This window comes from Sciurus vulgaris (genome assembly GCF_902686455.1).
Source record: "Sciurus vulgaris genome assembly, chromosome: 16".
In the NCBI taxonomy this organism is placed as follows: domain Eukaryota; kingdom Metazoa; phylum Chordata; class Mammalia; order Rodentia; family Sciuridae; genus Sciurus; species Sciurus vulgaris.
The window spans coordinates 17,185,376-17,212,471 of NC_136477.1; the positions used below are offsets into that span (position 1 = coordinate 17,185,376).

Genomic DNA, 27,096 nt, shown 5'->3' on the forward strand with positions numbered 1-27,096 from the left:
GAGCTATATTCAAAAGGTGTTAAGTGTCAATTCTATAAGTTAATTAATTAACCAGTTAATCACTTTTGCAGCACCGGGGATGGGACCCAGGGCCTTGCACACGCTAGGCAGGCGCTCTATCACCGAGCTACGCCCCTGCCTGGTTCCTTTTTTTTTGGGGGGGGGGGTGTACTGGGGATTGAACCGGGGGCTTTACTATGGAGCCACACCCCCAGCCCTTTTTATGTTTTGAGACAGGGTCTAAGTTGCTTAGGACCTCGCTGAGTTGCTGAGGCTGGCCTCAAACCTGTGATCCTCCTGCCTCAGCCTCCCACACTGCTGGGATCACAGGTCTGCGCCACCACGCCCCGTTCCTTCAACTTAACATGACCAGCATCCCTGGAGGTCCAATCATGGGGCCACAGTCCCTGGGCTCCTTCCCATGGAAACTCTGCTTCAGGTAACAAGTTCTATGCCTCTCTGCGTCCAAATCCCTTGCAATGTTCTTTATGAGAAACTCCTGCAGGGCCGGGCCTTCTGGGAAACTGAGGCAGCTGGAAGGGCCCCTTGAGGCCTCGATTCTCAGGTAATTTGCTTCTTGGAAGAGAAAGCAGGTGGGGGTCCGTGCAATGGGCCCATTTTATAGAACTATCCCCTCAACCTCATGTTCTCACCCGACCATAACAACGCAGGGGAGAAAAAGTTTATTTTGAGTTTATGACTTCAGAGGTTCAGTCCATGGTCGACTGACCCCATTGCTCTCGGCCAGCAATGAGGCAGAAGAGGGTGGCGAGGGTGTGCCGAGGAAAGCTGATCAGCTATGGCTGCAGGGGGCAAGGAGAGAGGGGAGGAAACGGGCAGAATAGGATCCCAAGGCACCCCCCAGGGACCTGCTTCCTCCAGTCGCACCCCACCTGCCTGCAGCAGCCGCCCAGGAATCCGCTGGGGTGCTGGATCCATCCAGGGGGTTAACCCGCTGTGGAGGCGATGGCTCCCACCAGGACTGCCCGACGGTGGCTGATCCCACTGGGCGGGCGACCTCCTCGCGGGGCGAGCTGCCTGTGAGGTGCTGCTGCAGGGTTAGGGCAATGGCTGCAGGTCTCCAGCCATCAGTCCCGGGGTCGCTAAAACACGTGCCGTAAAAAGCCGACGTTGAGCGGGGCTGGGGTTCAGGGGTGCAGCGCTCGCCCCGCAGGTGTGAGGTCCTGGGTTCGATGCTCAGCACCGCATGTAAATAAATAAATAAACAGACAGAAAGGTCCATGGACACCTAAAAACAAATGTTAAAAAAGGCAGGCTGATGGCCGAGTGCCCCTGCAAATCTCCGAGCGGGTGAGAGATGAGGTAAGCGCAGGGCTGATCAGCCTCGTAGTACCAGGATTTCAGATGAACGGTCCTTAGGCGGTTGGAGTCGGCAAGAAGGGGCGCAGATGCCCAGCTCTACCCTGCTCTTAGTTCCTGGGCGTCTGCAGGCCCGAGTGCACAGTCAGTGCTTTTAGGAAGAGGCTGCCCACACCCCTGTCAGGGAAGGTCCTTCCTGAGAACCTTGAGCTGCTCACCTCTGTGTCCCATCCTCCGATCAGCTCTTCCAGGACGCTTATTTCTTTGCTACTGACGTTTTGTTTTTTACTGTGTCCTCTCCCCCACCTCCACTCAACCGGTGCTGGGGATCGAACAACCCAGGTGCTTTACTGCTGAGATACATCCCCAGTCCTTTTTAACATGTTGGAGACAGGGTTTTGGGTTTTTTTTTATACTGGAATTGAACCCAGGGGCGCTTATGAACTGAGCCACATCTCTGTCCATTTTTTGTATTTTATTTAGAAACAGGGTCTCACTGAGTTGCTGAGGGCCTCACTAAGTTGCTGAGGCTGGTTTCAAAGTGGCGATCCTCCTGCCTCAGCTTCCCAAGCTGCTGGAATTACAGGCATGTGCCACCATGCCCGGCTTGGAGACAGGGTCTTTCTAGGTTGCCAGGGCTTGCCTCCAACTTTTGATCCTCCTGCCTCAGCTTCCCGAGTTCCTGGACTACAGATGAGCCAGCAAGGCAGGCTTTGTGTTGGATGATTCTGTCCAACTACAGGTTCATGTCCGTGTTCTATTTATGTATTCATTTACATGCGGTGCTGAGGATCCAATCCAGGACTTCACACGACCCCAGCCCCTAATGTCAGGGTTCTGATCACACTTTTTTAAAAAATTTATTTTTATTGTAAACAAATGGGCTACATGTTGTTTCAGTTTCTACATGGAGTAACAGCATACCATTTGCATAATCATACATTTACATAAGGTAATGGTGTTTGATTCATTCTGTTATTTTTTCCTTCCCCCCACCCCTCCCACCCCTCTTTTCCCTCTATACAGTCCCCCCTTCCTCCATTCTTGCCCCCCTCCCACCCCCCATTATGTGTCATCATCCGCTTATCAGTGAGATCATTCATCCTTTGGTTTTTTGAGATTGGCTTATCTCACTTAGCATGATATTCTCCAATTTCATCCATTTGCCTGCAAATGCCATAATTTTATTATTCTTTATGGCTGAGTAATATTCTGACCACACACTTTTTTTTCTTTTTTTAAATTTTTTCCCGTCACTGGGGATGGACCCTGGGGTCTGGCTCCTGCCGGGCAGTGCGGATCCCTGAGCTGCGGTCTCAGCTGCGACATTTGTCTCACAGGTCACTCCATCACTCTGTCCTCACCTTTTGATCCTTCTCAACCACTCACCTGCGGAAAACCATCCTCGCTCAAGGGTCCTACAGAAAACAGGCAGAAGGTCTGAGACCGCCAGCCCCCTCCCCCATAAAGAGGCGGATGCACCCCTGGGCTTCACACATGGCTAGCCTCCCTTTCCCTCTCACTCACCAGCCTCGTGGGCCAGTGCATCGCTGAAGACAGAGCCCCTGCCACGGCGCTCCAAGGACGCACAGCATAAATGACCACTCTGCTGAAGTCACTGGGCCAGCAAATTCCCAGGCCCTCAACTGGCTGCTCCGGGATTGGTGTTCTCCGCCAGCCCACCTGTGCCCTCTGGCTGCGCGCGGCCAGCTGCCTGCACCTCCCTCCAGGCTAAAGTGCTCGCCCAGGAAAACAAAAATACCTCTGCAACTACACGAAGCCGATTAACGTGCCTACTCCAGCAGCCTCCACTGCCTGTCACATGAATGGAACTAGCCCTCCTCTCCCAGAGCCACCGTGAGGGTCTCGTGGTCAGTGCTGTGTCTCCCCTCTGCTCAGCCAAGAAGTCCCAGTCTTGGGGCTGGGGCTCAGGGGAAGAGCGCTCGCCTGGCATGGCACGCGGGAGGCACTGGGTTCCAACCCAAGCATCACCTAAAAGTAAATAAATAAAATAAAGGTATTGTGTCCATGTACAACCCCCCCCCCCCATATATATATATATATGAAGTCTCAATTATCTTGTTCCTGTTGAATCAGGTCTTGAAAATCAGGATGACGTCCTTCTTCCCCACGTCGAAGATCAAACACCAAGAAACGCCCAGGCAAACTCAAAAAGAAAATTTTATTGAAGCTATGGAACAAAGAAAGAGAGAGAGAGAGAGGGAGAGAGAGTCCTCCCCAGAGGAGGGCTCCAGAGTTGGTGCCCAGGGAGGGGGTGTCTTGCCCCTTTTGTGCATTTCAGGTTTCCTGCTGGGCGCCTGTAACCCCAGCAGCTCTGGAGGCTGAGGCAGGAGGATTGGGAGTTCAAGGCCAGCCTCAGCAACTTAGCAAGGCCCTAAGCAACTCAGGGAGACCCTGTCTCAAAATAAAATATTAAAAGGGCTGGGATGTGGCTCAGTGGCTAAGCACCCCTGGGTTCAATCCCTGGCACCAAAAAAAAAAAAAAAAAAGATTTCAGGGTTCCTTTATTTTTGTGCCTCCTCCTCTCATCCTGCCTATATAACCAAAAGTGACCCAAAGGGCAAGAAGAGAGCCGCAGGGGGCACTGCTATGGGCAGGTGGGTTCCTTCCCCTCCCCTGGAGGCTGTTAGCACCCAGGGAAGGGAGGGCTATGGCCCACTCCTTCTCTGTGGCGATCGGCTACCTGTCCTTTGCCCTGACTCATGGTCACAGATATGCTTTATCTGATGGAAAGCTCCAGAACCCACTAAGACGTACAGAAGACAAGATCATGTTCTGCTCCCTGATTTTCCACATTTTTCCTCCAGAAGGGTCTAAAACCACGTCCCCGTACTAAATGCCTTTATCTGTGACATTAAGCCCTGCCCACGGAGTTACAGGACATGAAACACGACACTCTACCAAATGGAAAACTTCTCTAAAAGAGACCAAGAGGGAGGCTGGTGAGGGGAGGCTACCTTGGGCCTCTAGAAAAGGAGCCATTGGGGCCAGGGATGTGGCGCGTGCAGGGTCAGGGGCGCGGGGAGTCCGAGCCATTACTTCAGACCTTTTGCGTCTGACCTCACACTCTCAGGACTGTTAGCTAAACATCTGGGACAGTGTGGGGAGCGCAGCCCCTGCCGCGGCCACCTCCTCCCTGGGAATGCAGGAAGGCTCCATCGGGTCCCACGGTCGGGTCAGGTTTCCTCTCCTGACCTCCCCCATGGATGCCCCGTGTGCGCTGAGGCTGTCATTTATGAACACCGCCTCATCTGCCCGGAAGGCTCATTACTGTCACAGGAATTTAGAGTTTGTCTTGCCCACTCGGCTAAAAACTAGGGAGATAGAAACCAGCAGAAGGAAGCAGGTCCATTCAAAGCCAGCCTGAAGAAGATAAGGGGCCTCGTGTGCGCAGCGAACCTCTCTCTCAGGGGTCCCAGGAGCATGCAGAGCTTTTGTGGGAGAAAGGAGGTATGGTGGCACAATGGACAGGAAATCCCTGCTGGGTGTGGGCTTCCTCTCCTGTCCTGTGTGTTTGTTTCCTGTCCTTCCTCAACCAAATGACCAGGACCTGACCGTCCTGGGACCAACATCTGCATTTTCCTTGTAGACAACACCTTACTAGCCAGGCATGTCGATGGCATGCCTGTAAGTGCAGGGACTCAGGAGGCTGAGGCAGGAGGATTGCAAATTCAAGGCCTGCCTCAGCAGTTTAGTGAGACCCTAAGCAACTTAGCAAGATTCTGTCGGAAAAAAGACGGGCTGTAGCTCAGTGATAAAGCACCTTTGAATTCAAAACCCAGTACAAAAAGAAAAAAAGATCTCACTCTTCGGCAGGTAATTCACATGAACTGCAGCTGTGCTTACAGAGGCCTCTCTGGAGTTTAGAACTGTAAGGAAAGAACTGAATGAAGAAAATACAGAGAGAATAAAGAGAGAGGATAGGCAGCTCAACAGTACCACGGTTTATTTGGGACAAATATTTTGCCCAGTGGAAGTTGAGACCCGCCTTCCGTTTACAGCCTGGGCTAGACACAGGGGCATGTTGGGGGGGGGGGCGCGATTTTTGCAGTTAGGTGGTTGCTAGGGAGTTGTTACTGATGCTGTCATTTACCAGTGACGAGTTCTGCTCCCTCTGATGTTGAAGTTTGAAGCATGCCAAGGCAAGCATATTAAGCAGGTTTTATTTAAAAATAGTAATAATACAGACTTCTCCCAAGGAGAAGGGGGCCATGGCTGATGTTCTAGAGTCCCCAGAAGTGAGTGCACCCTACATCTTTTACAGGTTAAGGTCTCTTTTGTTCTCCAGTTTTTTCCCCCTTATCTCTCCTTCCTGCCTCCGTGATTAGGCCTGGTTTTGCATAAAGTGAGCAGCGATGGGCAGGGGGAGGGCCAAGGTGATTCAGGCAGGTAAGGGCCCAGGGGGCATTAATTAGCATCTCCTTGCTTGCAGTCCTTGATAAAGGCAGGTAAATTTGATAATCAATGGGCTCCGGAGATCTTTGACATTCCATTCTCCCAGGGGCAGTCTCCAACTTCCAGAGGCAGATGGCTTTCATTTCCTCTATTTGACCCGATCCCTTATTTCTACACCACCTGTCCCCAATTCTGGCTTCATTACAACAGGGGTCTGAGTTTTATAGGGTTCAGTGAGACTAAATCATAGCAGGATGTGTCAGGAGAACAGTTATAGATATGGGAAATGGCCAAAGTCCAGAGCCCACGGTTTTTCCTCTCTCCCTGGGACCCATTGTCCTCCTTTCTCCCTGGGTTTTTGTTTGTTTTTTTTTTTTTTTCCATATCCTTCAATCATGATCCATAGTTTTCTTTCTTTTTGTGGAGGGGGAGTGATATTGAGGATTGAACCCAGGGACAGTCTACCACTGAGCCCAATCCCCAGATATATATATTTAATTGTGGATGGACACAATACCTTTATTTTTTTTTATTTATTTTTATGCGGTGCTGAGGATGGAACCCAGTGCCTCACACGTGCTAAGCAAGCGCTCTACCACTGAGCTACATCCCCAGCCCTCCCTAGCCTTTTGTATCTTCTGTTTTAAGGCAGGATCTCTCTAAGTTGTATAGGCTGACCTCAAATTTGTGATCTACCTGTCTCAGCCTCTCAAGTAACTTGGATTATAGACCTGGGTCGCCTTGCCCGGCCCATTATTTTCATCATTAAAATTAATGGCTACAATTATTTCCTTTGCAATGACTTCCTAAAACTAGAATTGAGTTTTTCACAGTTCTTCGAATTTCCCGGTAACTACAGCTGTGCTTAAAGAACTGATGCCGCAAGGGATTCCGGGTAATGTAGTTCCGGTTTTCAGAGAACGAATCCCTTAACTCGGGGCGGAAAATTTCCGGCGGAAGTGGCTGGGCGTGAGAAAAATCCTAAAGTTGTTTCCGCAAACGTCTTTCACAGAGGCTCCTGGGCGACGCGTGGAGGCGTGGCTCCCAGTCCCTGTGCGATTGGCCAACGGTTCTGTGGGCACGCGCACACGGCACTTCTGGCCCCTCACTCGCAGGGCCTCCTGGGAGTTGTAGTCAGACTCCTGCTGGAGCTCCGCCGACTGGGAAGCGCTGGGCAAACCAAGGCTGTTCCCTGTCTTCCGCGCTCGGCTGGGAGGATGGATCCCGGGCCCGGGCCCGACGCGACGCCACTGGCCAGCCTGGTCTGGTCCTCGGCCTCGGCGCCCCCGCCGCGGGGATTCAGCGCGGTGAGCAGTGGCGGGGGGCGGGGGCGACCGCGGCCGGTGGGAGCCTGGCGCTGACCCGCGTCCTCCCGGTAGATCTCCTGCACCGTCGAGGGCGCGCCCGCCAGCTTCGGCAAGAGCTTCGCGCAGAAATCTGGCTACTTCCTGTGCCTCAGTCCCCTGGGCAGCCTAGAGGTAAGGGTGCCGGCCTTCTGCATCACCGGGGTCCCTTCACTGCCCGTGTCCATTCGCGAGGCCCGGTGCCGGGCGCTCCGTCCCTGCTGCTGAGCGATCCTCGCTCCCCTCCATCCCCAGAACCCGCAGGAGAATGTGGTGGTCGATATCCAGGTCGTGGTGGACAAGAGCTCCCTGCCGCCGGGCTTCTCTCCTGTCTGCGACCCCCTGGACTCCAGTAAGACACGCGTCCCGGGCCGGAGATGTCAGGGTTCCTGCGGGGAAAAGCAGGGAGGAGGCTCGCGTTGTCGGCCCACCTGTGATGGACAGGGTTGACTGAGGACCTGGAACCCGTTCCAAGGCGGAGCGACGGCCTCTGTCCTGAATCAAAATGTGTGTTTGTCACTGTCTGTGTCCTAGACCAAGAGTTCCATCCATGCGACCTGTCTCGTTACCGTCGCTGCTCCTTTTTACCTCCTTACTTCGTAGCCAAGGAAGACCCGCGCAGTTCTTTTCACTTCCAGGCCTTTGCACATGCCGTTTTCTCTGCCTGGAGCACCCTTTCCAACCTCTTTGTCTAGCTGATCCCTTGTGCTGGGTCTCAGCTTCACCCTTCCTGATCCTGCAGCCCTCATGTGGCTTTTCCAGCCTGACCCGTTTCCCAACGTTTCTTGCCATTTTAACGTGACTCTCGGGGAATATTCACTGATACTGGAGTTGGCAAAGTTATATAAAGGGCAAAATCATAAATATTTTGTGTTTTGCAGGCCAAAGAATAGATGGTATATTCTTTCTTCCTTAAAAAAAAAAAAAAAAAAAAAAAAACTCTATAAAAAGTGTCAAACTCATTATTCCTTCACATGCTGTACAGAAACAGGCCAAGGAGTAATAGTTTGCTGACCCCTGGATTAGAGAACTGGGGAAAGTATGGCTTGGAGGACCAGGATGGATACCTATGACCACCGCATGAATGATCCTTTGCATCTCCAAAGATCAGCTTACTCCTCTGGCTTCCAAAGTCTTTATGCAGTCTCCTTCTATGACTATACCATTTGTGATTTAACCATGTCCCCAATGCTATCCAGGTGGCTGCCTTACCCAGTGCCCTGATAAGCATCTCCTGGAGCCCTCTCTGGGTACTCCCACCCTGCTCCACTTCTCTCTCTCACTCCCCTGTCCCCTATTCCCAGAAGCCTCTGTGTCCAAGAAGAAACGTATGTGCGTGAAGCTGGTGCCCCTGGGGGCTGCAGACATGGCCGTGTTTGATGTCCGGCTGAGTGGGAAGACCAAGACAGTGCCTGGATACCTTCGAGTCGGGTAGGGCCTCCCCCAACCTTGGGCTTCTTTCCCTTCCTTCCAAATTTTGATCTTATGCCTCTGATCCTCCTGGACTCCCTTGAGCCCTCCTGTCCTTCTGCCACCTGTCTGTGCCTCTAATTCTGCATGTTGAAGTGGGTACAGCTGTACCAGTCTGCAGGGGCATCGTGAAGAGTCACTGAGTTAGTGTGCTTAAGCAGCTAGAACATTGACTGGACCCTGGAATTTTAGTTAGTATGTTGGTCAGGGTGGAGGTTGAGATGCTGAAACAAAAATCCCCTCCCAAGTGGAGGTCACCCTGAGGCCCAGGTTCCTGGCCTTCCCTGGGGCAGCTAGTCTCAGCCTTGCCTGTACAGTGTGCCAGGACCCCTCTTCTCTTCCCTCCCACTCCAGTGACATGGGTGGCTTTGCCATCTGGTGTAAGAAGGCCAAGGCCCCAAAGCCAGTGCCCAAGCCCCGAGGTCTCAGCCGGGAAATGCGGGGCCTCTCCCTGGACCCATCCAGCCAGCCCAGGTGAGCCCTTGGGTGTAGGGGTTGGGGGAGCTCACGAGGGGGCTAAGGCTTGACCAGGGTCCTTGTCCCCTCTCCACCAGCAAAAGCAGCTTTCCAGAGCGGACGCTGTCAAGGCTGGGCTCTCGGGCGTCCACCCTGCGGAGGAGTGACTCCATCTACGAGGCGTCCAGTCTCTATGGCATCTCAGGTGGGTGGAGTATAGAAGCCGAGGCCTGGAGTGGACGGCTGCCCCAGGTCACAGCCCTGAGAAGGCAGCAGGGCCTGTCCCCCATTCCCCTACCCCAACTCTAGGATGTTTTTTTTCTTTTTTTTTTTTTTTTTTTGTGGTACTAGGAATCGAACTCAGGGCCTTGTGTTTGTGAGGCAAGCACTCTACCAGCTGAGCTATCTCCCCAGCCCTAGGATGTTGTTTTTTGAGGTCCTGGGGATGGAACCTGCAGCCTCAGCCATGCTAGGCAAGCGCTCTACCATGCGCCACACCCTGTCCCAAGCCCCAGCGGCCCACCAGGGTGGTAGGCAGCAGTGTGCTAGCCCCTGGTGATTCTCCCCTGTATGTTTCTTCCAGCCATGGATGGGGTTCCCTTCACGCTGCACCCCCGATTCGAGAGCAAGAGCTGTGGCCCACTGGTGAGCCAGCCCTGGAGAGCTGGGTCTGCTCCATCCCCGCTGCTCAGATGCCAGGAGACCCCTGCCTCCCACCTACCAGCATGGAGGCCCAGGGGAGGCCCAGCGTCTGGGCTGGGAGGGGGTGGAGCTAAGGGGTGGCAGCCAGAGGCCTCCAGTCCCAGAATGGGGATAGTCAGGAGGGTAGCTAGATGTGGGTAGCTGGATGTGGGTAGCCCGAGGCAGGAGCTGGGGAGCTTATGTCCAGACAAGTCTGGGTGCGGCCTCCTTAGACATGGAGGAACGGGAGGTCCTGGGACAGAGGCCCAAGACTAACGTGCCCCTCCCTTCCAGGCCTTCTCTGCCTTCGGGGACCTCACCATCAAGTCGCTGGCAGACATTGAGGAGGAGGTGGGTACGAGGGTGCGGAGGGGTGCACAGAGGTGCTGGGGCCACCCGGGCTGCCATCCCCTGGTGCTCTGCCTTCCCCAGGCACACCGGCCCCTGCCTCACCACCTTCTCGATTCCTTGCAGTACAATTATGGCTTCGTGGTGGAGAAGACAGCAGCTGCCCGCCTGCCCCCCAGTGTCTCGTAGCCCCTCCTCCACCCCAGCGACGAGCCCGGTGCTTGAGCCCCGCAGCCTGGTGGCCACCCTGTCTCGCTCCATCTTAGGAAGCTCTGAGGCACAGGGCGACCCGGACCCTGAGCGCCTGCACTGGAGCCACAGCCGAGAGGAGGCTGCTTGGTGGAGGGGTCTCCCGTGCCCAGGCCCTGCAGGGCAGGCGCGGGGCTGGATGGAAACCAGTGCCTTCAAGTCACACGTGTCAAAACTGTCTGGTGCCTGGAGGTGGCGCGGGCGTCCTCCTGGTAATAAACACTACCCTGAGGCTGCTCTGTGGAGTCCTGGTCCTGCCCCAGCTCCTCGGGCCCCAGGTCCTCATCAGGCATGTGGAGCAAGCGGGTGGCGTCCTGGTGGGGGCTTCCCTTCTCCAGGGGGGAGCCGAGGCTCAGGGCAGGAGTGACCCAACTGTGGATCTGTAACCAAGGGCTGCTGTTGATGTGGTGAAGACCACGTCCCCAACATCCATGTACACGATCCCAGTGGCCTTCCATCAGCCCAAGGGAAGTCCAATGTTTGTCACCAAGTTACAGCGGGGAAGTGAGGCAGGGGATGGGGAACCGAGGCAGGGGACGGTTGCCCTGAGCTGGGATTTGAACCCCTGGCCTGATCTCCGGACCCTCCGGCTGTGCAAGGCAGTCGCTCTCATTATTCTTTCTAGTTGTGTTCTATAAAGTTGCCATAGAAACCGAATTAGCAAATACTGGCCCATGGCTCCCGGGGACACGGACTGAGGTTCCTTCCCACCTCTGGTCATGGCATTTCCATCAGCGAGCCCACACATAACTTCGTTTATGCGTGTTTCTGTTAAAGGACACATGTCCACACATGGCCGGTCCATTCGCATTGAACTCAGGGCCAGCAGGACTGTCGCACGTGCCTGCGCAGAGCTGGCCCAACCACATCTTTTCTCATGAAGGCAGCCTCTTGTTGAACTAGGTAGCAAGACAGCCAAAACAGGAAGGCAGAATGTGGCCCTGTCCAGCTCTAGCTGGGAACATAACGCACCTGTGCATGTCCACAAATGACAGGACCGATCAGGTATGGAGATTTGTGGTTACAAGTACAGTTGACCTTCATTTTTCATGGGTTCCAAGTTCATGGATTCAACTAACCACAAGTTAGAAATATTCGTTGAAACCCCCCATGTTTGTACTGAACATGCACTGACTTTTTTTTTTTTTGGTCATGATTCCCTAAAGAATACGGTAGCCAGGTGTAATGATGTATTCCTAGCAACCTGGGAGACCGAGGCAGGAGGATCAAAAGTAGAGACCAGCCTCGGCAGCTTAGTGAAAACTTGTCTCTAAAAATAAAAGGGGCCATGCCTGTAATCCCAGCTGAGGCGGGAGGATTGCGAGTTTAGTCAGCCTCAGCAACAGCGAGGCCCTAAGTAACTCAGTGACACCCTGTCTTTAAATAAAAAATACAAAATAGGGTGGTCCAGTGCCCCTGAGTTCAATCCTCAGTACTCCACCCCCACAAAATTCTAAAAACAAAAAATAAAAGGGGCTGGGAATGTAGCTTAGTGGTTGAGCGCCCCAGGGCTGAATCTGCAGTATCACCCGCACGGGTATGGACAACTATGTTCAGAGTCGCTTACGTTCTATTAAATGCAATCCAGAGATGATTTAAGGTCTAGAGGAGGTGCCGTAGGTTCAAGCGAACACTACACCTTTTATAGAAGGGATTTGGGCACCGGTAAACTTTGGAACCCTGGAACCAAACCCTTGAGGATACTCAGGGATGACTGTAAACTTCAGAAAGTAGAATGCATAAAAACAGGTAATAATGGGCTGTATGTGTGACATGAACCAGCCCAAGGTCACACCCTTTCCCCCTACGTGTGTGACCGTCCTCTGCGACTTCCCTTTCTGATCTCTCCTGCAGACCCCGTAGCCTCAGCCTGTCCCACCTTCTGCTGCAGTCACAAACATCTGCCAGACTTCTGCTTAGAAAAGCGAAGGTTGGGGGCCGGGGAGATAGTTCAGTGGGTAGAGTGCTTGCCTTATAAGCACAAGGCCCTGGGTTCGATCCTCAGCAGCCAAAAAAAAAAAAAAAAGAAAGAAAAGCTAAGGTTCGTTTCTCATACACCCTACGAACCCACGCGGGGCTGCGACTCGCTGCGCCGGTGTGGTGGTGCAGAAACCCGCCAGGTGGGGCTGCGGCCGCATCCCGGGGACAGTGGAAAAGCGCTCCCCGGGCTCTCAGCTGCCTGTCAGAACTCCGGCCGCCGAAGTGCCTGCTCACCGCTCATTGGCCGGAATGGGCGGCCGGAGGCGGGGCTCCTGGAGGGACGCTCCGCCCACCCTGGAACTTGGGTCCCGCACTGTGCAGACTGGTTGTGGGAGGGACCCGGAGCTGCAGCGGGTGGAGCGGGTCAGAGGGGCGGACCTGGCCAGATCCTCGGGTTCGAGAGGTCCTAGAGAAGATTTAATTCTGACGCTTGTTAAAACGATAAACAAGCGGCGCCGTGGTGCCCGTCGGTAATTTCAGCGGCTGCCGGAGGCTGAGGCAGGAGGATCACAAAGCCAGCCTCAGCAACAGCAAGAGCGAGGCACTAAGCAACTCAGTGGGACCCTGTCTTTAAATCAAATATAAAAAGGGATGGAGATGTGGGATGTGGCTCAGTGGTTAAGCTCCCCTGGGATCAATCCTCAGCACACAAAAAAAGAAAAGACAAGACTTTTGAAGACCATCGCAATGGTGGTGTGTGGTGGGGGACTTTGGGCCCCACTCTGAATACAAGAGCAAGTGGGGATTTATAGCCAAGGGGCTGAGTGAGGGGGCGATGGGTGGAAAATGACTCGGGAGACCTCAAAGGTGGGGGATTCTTACTAAAGGGATTTAGCAGGATTCTTGCGGAATGCGGGCTGGGGTGATGGACACCAAGGAGGGCGGGAGGAAATTCTTTCTCGACTGACTCAGCAAGATTCCTGCTAAGACTGGGCTAGGTGGGTCAAAGACAAGGTCAAGGGTCATTAGAGAGTTCAGCAGAGCCTCGATCAAGTTTGGCCAAGGAGTCCGTGGTGGGGAGCCGCGGCCCTGCCTGGGTAGCCTGAAGGTGGAGGCACTGGGCTGTCCTGGAGGAGAAGCGGGTGGAGAAGGGGGTGGTCTTGTCAAATGCATCCCCAAACCTTTCTCTGCCTGGGAAACTAGGCCTCCGGAGCAGCCAGCACCGGCCGGTGCCGCCCAGGCTGCTCTGGCGCCGACCACAGAATCCGATCCGACCTGGAAGCAAAGGCCATTTGTTTTCTCCGGTTACCGTCCCAGCCGCCCTGAAACCGGCCCCGGATCACTTTTCAGGGTGTCCGTGTGACCAGGGGCCTCTGAACGACCCATCTGTGCCTTGGGTCCAACTGGACGAGCCATTTCTACACAGCCACAGACCTTGCAAAATCCCGTCCCCCTGCCAAGCCTGGGGCCACCCCGACTGAGGGGCTGGAGAGTCCCCGTGGAACCCGCCTCACCTGCCGCTGCATGGGGCACGCCAGTTCTACTGGTTCTTGACGGAGCCCGTGTGGTCGACTAAGGCCACCGGCAGCCTCGCCCTCTGTCCAGGAATCAAGCATGCTTTTCTCTGGTTGGTTCAGAGGCCAGCACCAGAGGCCCGGGGACTAAGAGGGCATTTCTGGAGAGACAGCGCTGGCCCCGCGGCCCACTTGCTGGTGACCCTCTGCAGGGGGCTTCCGGGTCTCCTCTCCACTAGGCCAGCACTACTTCCCAGCTCCCGCAGATCTGGGCAACTGGAATGTTCCACAGCCGGCAATCCAGGCAGGGTGCACCATGTGGCCCCCAGCGGTCTGTGCCAGAGGCCGTCCTGGCAGCTCCTGGATTCAAGTGTTGCAGAGCCCACTGTGGCCCCCAGGGCTTCCCACCCCCAAATCAGGAAGAGCCAAGCTGCCCCTGCAGAGAGCACCCCCTTCCCGCCCAGCGATCTGGCTTCATCTTATCGGTTGTTCAGTCCATTCTTTTTTTAAATTTTATTATTTATTATTATTACTATTATTATTATTTGTGGTGCTGGTGGTGGAACCCAGGCTTCCTCTATGCTAGGCACGTGCTCTGCCACTGAGCCATACCCCAACATTCTGCCAGTTCTGGAACTTGATGTAAATGCAATGCCCCAGTGAGGCCTCTTCTGTGCCTGGCTTATTTTGTTCAATGTAGGTGACATTCAGCCATAATGTCACACTCTGCTCATTCAGTCGTCTCCTGATGCACATTTTGGTCACTGAGTGAACTGCTCTGGGCTCTCCTGTATATGTCTTTTTTTTTTTTTTTTTTTGGTACCGGGGATTGAACCCAGGGACGCTTAACCCCTGAGCCCTTTTTATGTTTTATTTAGAGACAGGGCCTCACTGAGTTGCTTAGGGTCTTGCTAAGTGGCTGAGACTGGTTTTGAACTCGAGGTCTTCCTGCCTTAGCCCCCCACCCCCCCCCCAGCTGCTGGGATTACAGGGTGCGCCTCTGCGCCTGGCCTGTACATGTCTTTTGATGAATACACACTGGTCCCATTGCGTGGTATCACAGTTGGGATCGGGAATGTGCTCCGAAGGCCTGCATCACCTACTCCATGGTGACTCTGAGGGTGGTGGGGCCTAGGGCAAGTCCACTAGGGCTGCCCTTGAAGGACATATTGGGGCCCTGCCTCTTCCTTTCTTCCTTTCCCAGCTGCCATGAGGTGACCAGCCTTGTCCACCACTGGCTCCTGCCATGAGGTACTGTCCTGCCACAGGCCCAAAGCAACAGGGCCCATGACCATGGCCCCTGGAACCAGGAACCAAAAATAAATCTTTCATTTTTTTCTCTGTACCACCCTGGATTCCATCCCCAGGGCCTCATGCTGCTAGGCCAGCACTCTACCCCTGAGCCACACCCCCAGCCCTTTTCATTTAACTTTGAAACAGGGTCTCACTGAGCTCCCCGGGCTGTCAGTCTCCCGAGTAGCTGGGGTCACAGGGGTGCATCACCGCTCCCGGCCTCAACCTCCTCCTTTTAAGTTGGTGATCTCAAGTATTTTGTCACAGAACAGAAAACCGACTAACAGGTGGACACTGCAGAGAGGTCACTAGTTCCTGGGGAAGGAGCATGTTCAGCTTTGGCCAATAAGACCACACTGCTGGACCTACGCTCCCCTCCGGCCACAGGGACTGAGTCCCTTGGCACCACGTCTTTGATGACATTTGATATTTTCAGTCACATTGATTTTTGGCCATTTGTCACCAGATTTTGAATTTCTTCATTGTTATTCACGCTCTTGCAAACTCAGAAATCAGGACTGGAAATACCTGTTGCTATAGTTTGGATCTCCTTGCCCAAGGGGAGGGCTTCCAACAGGCCCTGAGCTTTCTCTGTGGCTCCCTGGAGTCCCTGAAGGGACAGGCTGTAAGACTCCTGGGGATATTCATTCATTTGGGGTCAGGGTGGGGCCAACCATGGGCACTCCCAGGGAAATTCACACGTGGGAAGACGGGCAGGACTTGGGGTCCCAGGCGGGGCCATGGGAGGCACCCTGGCCACATTCCTGCCCACCCTTGGCCACAGGCACATTTGGACTTTGGTCAAATAACACAGATGGTGAGCTCTGGAGTTTATTTGGGGATGTGCAAGATGGGGGAGGGTCTGGACCCCTGGTCCCCGTCCTCTGACACTGAGCCCCATCAGCTCTGTAAGCCTTTTGGCTTTGTCTCCGGCCATTTCCCACCACCAGGTACACCCACCTGCAGCAACACAGAAATAGCTGACGTGCACTGAGGACCTACTGTGCGCAGGCCCCAGATGGCTTGCATGGACTCGGGTGTCTCTAGACAGCCTGAAGAGAAGGATCGCTTTCAGTCCCATTTTATGGACAGGGAAACTGAGGCACAGGGCAGCCAGCAGCCAGGCGTGGGGGTCCAGCCTCCGCGCGCGCCCCTGGCCTTGGGCTGCTCTGAGTCTGGCGCAGCCCCAGCGGGGGTGGGGAGTTTTGAGGGATCTGAGGCTTGCACTGTCTGTCAGCAGCATGGGGCTTACGAGACCCAGGCGCGAATCCTGGCTCTGATGCTCAGAACTGGGACCTCTGGTGAGTCACTGCCCCTCTTGGGGCCTCGATTTCCTCATCTGTAAAATGGATGGAGACACTTAGAGAATCATTTCCTAAGCCCCAACCTCCCCTCTGCCTGTTACAGAACTTCATTCATTCTGAGCAACCAGATTTCCCAACCTCCCCTGAATTGAGGTCTAGTCTTCGAACTCTGTCCTGGCTAGTAAGAAGTAAGCAGAAGGGCCCCAAAGCCTCATAAGGAAGACTTCCAGAAGACTCTGAGCCAGGCCTGGACTTTGACTTTCCCTTCTAGTGGGGAGGTAAAGGCTGGAGCCCTGCAGCTATTTTGTGCCATGAGGAAATCTTAAAGTCTATAACAAGGGATGCTGTGAACTGTAAGAGAAGTCAAATCTTCCTGCGACTGCAGCAGGGCCTGGACCTGGCTCTATGATATCTTCTTGCTACCTGTACCAGTTATCTATCCCTGATTCTCGGGTTCACACCAGCGTCGAGTCCTTTCCTGTGGCCCTTGGCCTGTGGCCCAGCATACTACGCATCTCTTGAGTGACCCCCTCCCAGGGCCCCAGGCCAGTCGACAGTGTCCGGTGCACTCGGGGCACAGGCAGCCTGCTCTCCCGGCCTCCCCCCAGGGCTGCAGGTGCTGTGGCAGTGGCCATGGTCCTAAGGGGCTCCCCGGGCTCCAGGCAGGATAAATAGGGGGTCCTACAGAGGGTACCATGCTGGGGCTGAGCTCTGGGGCTGTCCTTGGAGGTTTCAGCGGGGTGTGCAGGAGGATCTTCAAAGGACGGTGGAGAGAGTTCACGGAGGCCACGGCGGCTGGCCCGGGCAGCCCGGAGCAGAGTGTGGCTCAGAATGGCCACTAGAACCAGGGCTCCAGAGCCGAGGATGGAGGCGGCGGCTGCACCGGTCTCAATCTCGAAAAGCAGCAGGGCATAGATGGACAGCGCTGGGCAAGGAAATGTCAGTCACTTATTCAGTCAGCAAACATCTGTTCTCCAAGCCCTCAGGGAGACCCCCAGATATGGAGTGGGCGTGGTGGCAACACCTGGAATCCCAGCAGATCAGGAGGCTGAGGCAGGAGGATCCTAAGTTCAAAGCCAGCCTCAGCAACTTAGCTAGGCTCTAAGCAACTCAGCGAAACTCTCTCTCTAAATAAAATACAAAAAAAGGACTGGGGATGTGGCTCGGTGGTTAAGCGCCCCTGGGTTCAGCGCCCCTGGGTTCAATCCCTGGTCCCCACGAAAACAACAGCAACAAAAAACTCTGCAACAGCTGGGTGCGGTGGTGCATGCCTGTAATCCCAGCCGCTCCAGAGGCTGAGAAAGGAGGATGGTAAATTTGAGGCCAGGCTCAGCAATTTAGGGGAACCCTAAGTAACTTACTGAGACCCTGGCTCAAAAATTAAAAAGCAACAAAAAGGGCTGGGGATGTGGCTCGGTGGTAAAGTTCCCCTCGAGTTCAAGCCCCAGTACCAAAAAGAATGGCAGGCAGAGATGAACTCGGTTCCCCTCCCTCTCACCCCTCACAAACACATCATCCTCATGTCCATTTTACACATAAGGAAACCAAGGCTCAGAGAAGTTAGAGGACTCCCCCAAAGCCACACAGCCAGGAAATGACGGAGGTAGGAGTTTAACCCAGGCTGGGGGGCTCCACAGTTTGTACTCTCAACTTTGGAGACAACAAAAAGGACCTGTTTCAGCTGTGTGGGGTCCTCCCTGCGGAGGTCGTGTTTGAGCTGAGACCTGCAGGGAAAAGGACCGGCCCTGGGGAGAGCTACGGGTGATGTCGCTTTCTTTCCTTCCTTCCTTTTTCCTTTCCCCTCTTTGTTCAGTCCGGATGGAGCCGGGGCACTCCATCACTCAGCTACATCCCGGCCCTTTTATTTTTTAATTTTGAAACAGGATCTCCCTAAATATCCCAGGCTGGCCTCAAACTTTCCATCCTCCTGCCTCAGCCTCCCAAGGAGCTGGGATTACCGGCATGTGCCACAGAGTCTGGCTGCTCTGTGTTTTGGTTTTGGTACCAGGGGTTGAATTCAGGGGTGCTTGGCCACTGAGCCACATCCCTGTGTCTCTTGGTCTTCCATTTTGAGACGGGGGCTCGCTAGTTGCCGGTCAGGCCTTGAACGCCCGATCATGTTGCTCGAGCACCTGAACAGCTAGGGCTGCCGCCTGCACCGCCGTGCTGGGTCTGGATTGCACACGCGAGCACAGAACGATCGCGTCTCTTTTCCTTCTCGCGGTGCTAGGGATGGAACCAAGCCCTGGCACGTGCTAGGCAGGCGCTCTACAGTGAGCCACACCCCAGCCCTGAAACGCTCCATTTTTGTTCCACTTATTCTCCTACCATGGCAGCCGAGCCGTGGAGCCCTGGGGTCTGTCCCCTCCACAGCAGTTGGGCCGGGGCTGCAGGTTGCAGAGTCCCCCCACCCCACCCTGGTCCTGGACGTCCACCCTCTGTCCTGCACCCCACCTGACAATGCCCAGAACCCCGGTTTGCTCTGCTGCGGACTGGGGAGGCCACCAGCACATTGCGGCCTCTCTGGTTTCAGTTTGCTAGTCTGCACCACACAGGCGTCAACCTGAATTTTTTTTTTTTTTGCCATACTGGGGTCTTGTGCTTGCGAGGCAAGGACTCTACCAACTGAGCTAGATCCGCAGCCCTCAACCTGCATTTTATCAGAGGGGACAGTCTTATGTATTGCAGGACACTTAGCAGCTTCTACTCATTAGATGCATCACCCCCGATCCTGTTGTGACAACCAAACCATCTTCAGGTGTTCCCAGACTTTCCATGAGAACAGAACTGGCCTCAGCTGAGAGCCCCGGGCCTGGGACTGCTGACCCATCTCTTCGGCATCAGTGATATGCTAATGAAACTGGGCTCAGCCAATCAGAGCTTTGCTTTCCCTTGTTATAGTGATTGGTGGAGGGGTGTCACATGACTTCAGTGCAGCCTATCAGAGTCAGCCCTGGGACTTTGGCTTGGCCTATGGGGGATACAGGAATTTTCTTCCTGCAGTGGCTGGGGTATGGGTAGGAGAGAAAGCCGGGATGGCTGGGGGACTTTGTGGCCCTTTCTGGGCTGCCCTTTTCTGTGAGGCTGCGCTCTTCCTTTCGAAGATGCCACAGTGCATCATGCCTGGTGCATTGAAATGGGGCCAAGGACTTTCTTTGCCCTAAACTTTTTGAAAGGGCTTTTTATGATTCATCTTTTGGCTCTGCAGAGCAGTGAACGGGTGATTGGCTGGATATGCTTGTGAATTCTTGCTGAATGAGGTCACCTAACCTCAAAAGGAGTCTAAACGGGAGGTGACTGAGTTCTCAATTGAAGGCTTAATGAGTTGAACATAGTGACTTTTTTTTCCCTCTGATTTTTCTTGTATTTTAGAATGAGGATGCAAGGCTATGTTATTCTCGAGGACTCGACATTTATGTCAGTGCACAAAATGGCTGAGGTTGTAGGCGTTGTGTCAAAAGTGCTCACAGCACATCATTCTCAGAGTAAAGTACACTTGGCTGACAGCAGATGAAAGGTGAGGCAAGTGGCATGTCACATAACCTCATCTGAGCACCTGGATCCAGCTGCACTTGAAGTCAACTACCTTTGAGAATTTCAGATACACAAGTCATCGATTTCACTTTCCTTTTTAAAAATCCCACATCTAGAACTTTTTATTAAGTCAAACAGCAACCTACATACAAATTCCACAATGAACCCAAGGTTTATATTTCATAAAAATACTTTAAATCCATCACTTTGTCTTTTATTTTTCAATTATGAGACAAAGAAAAAGTAATAATAGCTTCCATAAATATTTACCATTTTTATCAATTACAAATACACCATTTGTAATAGATTTATAAAAAATATTATTGGGGAAAAACTATCTTTAATTGTGAAAAATAAAAGTAAATAAATCAGTAATAGCAAATCCCTTCTCTCATTCAACTGATTATTCTTCCTTCCAGTAAAACAGGTGCTTACAGAGTAGGCAGGGACCTGGGTGTGCTTCAGCCCTGAGTTCACACTATCATCAACACACTTGTTTTCAAACTTAACATAAAAGATATCAAGTGTCTTTTTAGGCAGGTGTTGTAGTGCACACCTGCTACCCCAGCAACTCGGGAGGCTGAGGCAGGAGGATCACAAGTTGGAGGCCAGCCTAAGCAACTTAGTGAGGCCATATCTCAAAAATGAAAAAGAAAATGGGTGGGTTTAATCCCCAGTACCAAAAAAACCAAACAAACAACAACAATAAAACAAACAAAAACACATAGAAACCAAACAAAACCACCCAGGCCATGAAAACTTATTCAAATAAAACATCTAAAACTGATGAGAAGTGTTCTGCTGACAGCCATTGTTTGTGGAGACCCTGCTGGGGACTTTTGTGGGTATTGGAACCCCCTGAGCAATTTGTCAAGGCAGGGGTGGTGATCACTGCCACTGTCTTGATGGGGACCCAGGAACACAGAGAATCTGCCCCAGGCCCCGGAGGGAGAAAGTCTCGTGGCCCAGTTAGGGGTCCTCCCCCTTCCAAGCCCAGGGGCATGCCCGCCATGCCAGGTCCGACACGCACCTGCTAAGTACACGGAGACCCCGCAGCAGAACAGGCCGAGGGCCACGTGCCTGAGGAGGCGGCAGTCGTAGAGAAACCAGTCCGACCTGGGACGGAGGGAACAGAAGCAAAGGTACTCAGGAGGTGCAGCCGGCCGCAGGGGTCAGCAGGGACAGGGAGGGACAGGAGCCTGAGCAAGAGCAGGTCCAGCTTTCAGGGATCAGGGGCCCCACCATCAGCTGGCTACCCCTGCCCCCACTTACAGCCCTTCATTTGCCCCCATCCATCCATCTGTCCATCCAGCCTCCTGTGAAGACACCATTCACCAGCCACCCCCACCCCTCATCTCTCCACTACCCACCCAGTCACCCACTCTTTGGCCCCTCCATTCATCCATCAGCCTCTCCATCCATCCATCAGCCCCTCCATCCATCCATCCATCCATCAGCCCCTCCACCTATCCATCAGCCCCTCCACCTATCCATCAGCCCCTCCACCCATCAGCCCCTCCATCCATCCATCAGTCCATCCATCCATCCATCCATCCATCCATCCATCCATCACCCCCTCCACCCATCCATCAGCCCCTCCACCCATCCATCAGCCCCTCCACCCATCAGCCTCTCCATCCATCCTTCACCCCTCCATCCATTCATCCATCACCCTTCCACCCATCCATCCATCAGCTCCTCCATCCATTCATCCATCAGCCTCTCCATCCATCCATCCATCCATCCATCCATCACCCCCTCCATCCATCCATCAGCCCCTCCCTCCATCCATCACCCCTCCACCCATCCATCCATCAGCCCCTCCATCCATTCATCCATCAGCCTCTCCATCCATTCATCCATCCATCCATCACCCCCTCCATCCATCCATCAGCCCCTCCCTCCATCCATCACCCCTCCACCCATCACCCACATTCACATACTTATGGATCCGTCAGTTCATCTGCTCCCGTCCTCCGACCCAGTCCCCCACCAGGTATGTGCCATCTGCTCACCCGCTGTCTCTGCTCCTCTGTGCTTCACCCCCCAACCCCTCTTTCCAAGTCCAGCCGCCATCCCCACTATCCATCCCCACCAGTCATTCAACCCTCACCCCATACAGCCACCCACCCATTTGACCACGCCATGTCCATCCATCCGGGAAACAGCAGCCATCTGTCCACATCCTCCCCCACCCCTCCCTGCACTCTCACCTCCATTCACCACCCAGACGTCCCTCAGATCCACTCACTGCCCCACAACGCTGCCCCTCCATCCCCGTCAGTCTAGCCAGGCTTCCCTTCTTCCGTGAGCCATCCACATACATCAGTGCACCCCCACGTCCAGCGCTCCTGAAGGTGGGGCCTTGCCCAGTGCCTGCGTCCCGTCATTTGACAGACCACAGACTTATTTTTAAAGGGGAGCAAAATGAGGTTCCCTTGCCCCCAAGGGCAGCAGGAGCAGCCACACTGAGTGAAGAGGGGGGCAGTTTCCAGAGCTCTCCTGGCTCACCTCCCACGAGGACAACATAGGTGGCCTCCTTCTGGGTCTCCCTGCCACCCCGCTCCTCACTCCCCTTTGGCTCATGGCCAGCTGGACTTACGTCCAACCTAAGTCACACTATTACCCTCCGCACAACCCTCCCCTCAGGGTAAAACCCATAGTCCTCCCCACAGGGTCCCTTCCCTCTGACCTCCTCGCCCTCATCTGCTCCAGCCACACCAACCACCACCACCTCCCCCAGCGCACCAAGCTCACCCCTGCCCCAGGGCATTGGCACATGCTGCCCTTCTGCTTGGACCACAGTACCCCAGACCTGCTTCCTTCCCTCTCACAAGGCTCAGCTCAGGCCTTCCCTGACCCTCCTGTGTCACCCTGCCTTGTTCCCCTCCACCCCATCACCCCATTTTCCTTCCTAGCGTCTGTCACCATTTGACATCACTGATCTCTCCTGCTTCTTTATTTTCAGATGGTGAGCCCATGAGGGGGTGTCTGGGTCCATTTAGTCCCTGCTCTATCCCAGATGTTCAGAGTCAGCCCCTGCCACCTGCAGGTGCCACTGACATATTGGGGTCTGATGGGACACATGCATTTTGGTGTCCCTTGGGTGAAGGGTGCATGGAACGGGCAGGATCTACCCCAAAGGCAGAAGTTTGCATCTGCTTGAATCGACCAAATTCTGCACCAAAATCCTTGCTTCTCTCCTGCAGCATCGGGGAGGGAAAGACTCAGAAGTGTTGGTGCCCTTGGCCCAAGGAAGTTCCTATCCCACTCTTGCTGTCCCCCTAGACGCCCCCTCAGGCCCACCGCGCTGAGCCCAGATTCCTAAGGAACGGCACCCCGAGCCAGAACCCAGGCTGGCGCTCTGCCAGATTCAAGTTCCAATCCAGCCCACCCGCTTCCCAGCCAGCGACCTGGAGAGAGCAGCCCGGGCCAAGGCGCGGTTAAAAGTGGGGCCAACAGCACCAGCCGCCAGGCGAGGCCGGGCCTTCACGGAGCCCACCCACAGCCCGGGAGGCAAACGCCAGGACCCCGGAGCTCGCATCCGCCTACCTGCCGGGGCTGGGTCCTCGCGCCAGCTCTGCGCCCAGGTGGCCACAGAGCGCCGCCAGCAGCAGGCAGGTGAGGCCGAGCACCAGGGCCAGCGCGGCCAGCGCGGCGGCCAGCGGCAGCAGCGCCCCGGCCGCATCTTCGGGCAGCCCCGGGCCGGTGCCCAGCTCAGGGCCCAGCCCGTCGGCGCGCTGTCCCCGCAGCTCAGCGCGTCCCGCCTGCAGCTGGAACAGCAGCTGCGCGGCCAGCGCCGCCAGCACGGCCGCCGGAATGCCCAGCAGGGTCATCGCGGCCAGCACCCGGCCGCCGTACGAGCGGGCCATGGCAGGGGTCCTGCGGGCCTGGGGGGACAGTGCAGGGTTCCCAGAAGTTTCAGGAAGCCGAGGAGTTGGGGGAGTCCTCGGGCTCTCAGGGGGACCCAAGGGGCGGGGACATCAGGAGGTGACTGAAGGTTCTGGGGCTGGATTGGGGGGCCGCCTAGGGGGTCGCCAGACTGGGGACCCGGGGTGCCGACCGCTCTTGGGACGCTGAAACTCCCGAAAACTTGGGACGAAGTCTTTTCTTCTCTCTCTGCGGGACCTGCGGGCGCCCCCTCCGGGTCTGCGCGACGGGGAGGGGCGGGGTCTGGCGCTGGGCAGGGGCGGGGCCTGGAGCGGGGCGGGGCGGGGCGCGGGCCCCACCCGGTGCCAGGGCGCGGAGCCTGGATCTGGCGGACCCACAGCTCGCTGAGCTCATAAAGGTGCCCCACTTGGAGCCCTAAACAGTGATTTTTATTATTTTAAAGGTATTTGAAGTCAGGCGCGGTGATGCATGCCTGTAATCCCAGCAGCCCTGGAGGCTGAGGCAGGAGGATCACAAGTTCAAAGCCAAACTCAGCAACTTAGCAAGGCCCTAAGCAACTCAGCACCCCTGGGTACAATCCCCAGTACCAGGAAAAAAAAAAAAAAAAAAAAAAAAAAAAAAAAAAAAAAAAATGAGCCGGGCATGGTGGCAAATGCCTGTAGTCCTAAGGAGTGGGGAGGCTGAGGCAGTAGGATCGCGAATTCAAAGCCAGCCTCGACAACAGCGAGGCGCTAGGCAACTCAGTGAGACCCTAAATAAAATACAACACAGGGCTGGGAATGTGGCTCAGTGGCCCAGGGCCCCTGAGTTCAATCTTTGGTACCAAAAAATAAAATAAAATAAAAAATAGTAAGAACTGGGGATGTAGCTCAGTGGTAAGGGACTCTTAGGTTCAATCCCCAGTACAAAAAGAAAAAAGAAAAAAAAAATGTTTGAACAAACTTTTAAATGATTCCCGGCTTCGTCACTGAAGCCACAGAGCCTGTAATCGGCTCTGGTTCCCTCCCCCACTGCACCCACTGCCTTCCAAGCTTGGGGGAACCTTCCCTCCCCACAGGCCCTCCCGGATCCCTTCCCCAGCTGCACACCAGGTTCTTCCCGCTTTTAATTTTTAAAGATAGTTGAGGTGAAACTTACAGAAGCCATTTTATTCAGTAGTCATCTCATTCACAGTGTCGCTCGCTCGTTCCGCCTCGTTTCAGAACATTTTAATCACCCCCCAAAGAGACCCCCGTTCCCATGAGCACTCACTGCCCTCCCCCTCCCCCAGCCCTCTGCACCCTGGAATCTACTTCCTGACTCTGTGGAGTCTCCTGCTCTGGACATCTCATATCAATGGGATCACACACTAGGTGGCCTTTTGTGTCTGGCCTCTGTCACTCCCCATCTTTTCGAGATGCGTCCACATTGTAGCAGGTATCAGCGCTTCGTTCCTGTTGATGGCTGAGTAATATTCCATTGTGTGGTTTTATCTTTTCATCTTGGGTGGTTTCTACCTTTTGGCAAATGCCAATTGTGCTGCCTGAATGTGCCTATACAAATATCCCAGAACCCTCGGCGTGCAATTGCTGAGTCCTGTGCCGCCTCCATTCTAACCTTTTGTGGACTCACCAAACTGTTTTCCACGGCGGTGGCAGGAGGTTTTGCTCTTGTTTCCTGCACAAACACCAACACTTGTTATTTTCTTCTTTTTAAAATTGATAACAGCCGTCCTGGTGGGTGTGTGGTGGTATCGCAGTGTGGCTTTGATTTGCATCTCCCTGATGAGTAGTGACGTCAGGCATGTCTTCAGTCCTTGGTTGTGCATCTTCTTTGGATAAGTGTCTGTTCAAGTCCTTGGTTCTCTTAACTGGGGCTGACTCCCGCTGCTGAGTTGGGGAGTCTGGGCAGGGACCCTTCTCAGCCATCTGACTTGCAAGTCTTCTCTCCCACTCTGCTTTTGTTCCCCCACAGCACCGCGTTTCTGCAGAGCAGTGAGAAGTTTTTGGAAGCCTGGAGGCCAAGGCTGCCCCAGGTCAGCACGTTCAGACCTTGCAATGGCCCTGAGAGGTAGCGCTCTCGTTGCCTTGGCTTTCCAGAAGTGAAACGAAGGTACAGAGAGGTACACTGACTTCCCAGGCCACACAGCAAGCACAAGCTGAGCAGGATCTGAACCCAGCACCCTGGCTCCCTCCCACTGCTCTCTACTACTCCCAGATGCATTAGTGATTTCACTGGTTTTGAATTTCCAGTCACTTTTCCAATTGACGGAGGCAATGTCTTTTTCAGATTTCAAATTTACTTGGAAAACAATATTTGGGGTGCCGAGTCCTCGGCTTATTCCTTTATAGGTAAAATGGGTAAAATGGGTCTGGAGAACCTAGGAGTGACTTTTCATCCCCAGGTAGCGACCGTTTCATTCACCAAGTCTCAGTGCAACAGTCGCTCATCATCATGAAAGTTAGGGTGACATTTCCCTGATTTACAAGTAAGGAAAAGTCCCAACTGGGCAGCTGAGGTTCAGCAACTCATTCAGATCAGAATGCCCGCTCTGTTCCAGGGTTGAGATACAGAGATGTAAAACACCGGCACCAGTTCATTTGACACATACTGGTAAACCACCGTGTGCCCAGCTTGGGAGGCTCAGTGGTGACCAACGCAAGCTCTCCTGGGGCTCACAGGCTGGAGGAGAAGTGGAGACAAAAACCTCACAGGGGTGTGGCTCAGCACTATGTACAGCCAGAGCGATGAGAAGTTGTGCTCACCTTATGTACAATGTGTCAAAATGCTCATATAACCAATTAGAACAGATCTTAAAAATGAAAAAGAAAAGACAATCCACAAGGGACAATTTCCTCTTACGGCCAAGGGACATTAACTGAGCTGTTTTAGGCTCATCATGACGGGTTGGGGGTTCTGGGCACACAGATGCCCCGGCCTGGCCCCATTCTTCAGTTATGGTGTCTGCATTCAATCTGGAAAGCGGAGCCTGCAAGTGCGCCCCCCGCGGAGGATGATCTTATTACCTTGTCCTTTCGTCAAATTCCCTCCAGCCCCGGCAGGCGGAGGGGGCGATGGGCCACAGTCCGCTGGCTGGAATAATTAGTAACCCCGTCGCCGGGTTGCATGTCCCAGGCTTAGTTCGAGAAGGTCGTTCAAAACTTTAAACTCCGCTACCTGAGATTAGATCAGCATGGAGTTTAAGAGCAGCTATCTCACAAGGTCCAATACGCCCATTTTACAGATATGTACACTGAGGTCCACAAGCAGCCTTCCCCTCCCTCACCAACATCTCTTTTTGGAAACTGGGTGCGGAGGGCGTGGCTTACGGCTCATTTGCATTTGGGCTCCGCCCCAAGACCCACCGCTCCATTCTGC

The 27,096-nt window shown here is 54.2% G+C and overlaps 2 protein-coding genes across 3 annotated transcripts; one reads left to right on the top strand and one right to left on the bottom strand.

Moving 5' to 3' along the window:
* The first annotated feature begins 6,859 nt into the window (after positions 1–6,859).
* On the top strand, positions 6,860–10,520 carry MVB12A (multivesicular body subunit 12A). Its single transcript, XM_079115437.1, has 9 exons — positions 6,860–7,043; positions 7,116–7,214; positions 7,335–7,431; positions 8,384–8,510; positions 8,904–9,023; positions 9,104–9,210; positions 9,589–9,650; positions 9,981–10,037; positions 10,161–10,520. The coding sequence occupies exons 1-9, from the start codon at positions 6,954–6,956 to the stop codon at positions 10,221–10,223; spliced, it is 822 nt and encodes a 273-aa protein (XP_078971563.1). The 5' UTR covers positions 6,860–6,953; the 3' UTR covers positions 10,224–10,520.
* A 4,661-nt stretch (positions 10,521–15,181) lies between these two features.
* TMEM221 (transmembrane protein 221) lies at positions 15,182–23,959 on the bottom strand. 2 transcript variants are annotated; one of them, XM_079115018.1, is made up of 4 exons: positions 23,401–23,959; positions 20,879–20,964; positions 17,009–17,239; positions 15,182–16,349 (listed from the first exon to the last, which is right to left on the bottom strand). In XM_079115018.1, exons 1-4 carry the CDS (start codon positions 23,718–23,720, stop codon positions 16,294–16,296), a joined length of 693 nt encoding a protein of 230 aa, XP_078971144.1. In that variant the 5' UTR covers positions 23,721–23,959; the 3' UTR covers positions 15,182–16,293. The 2 variants fall into 2 exon arrangements, with proteins under 2 accessions (XP_078971144.1, XP_078971143.1); XM_079115017.1 differs by having other exon boundaries at positions 15,182–17,239.
* Positions 23,960–27,096: the final 3,137 nt, after the last annotated feature.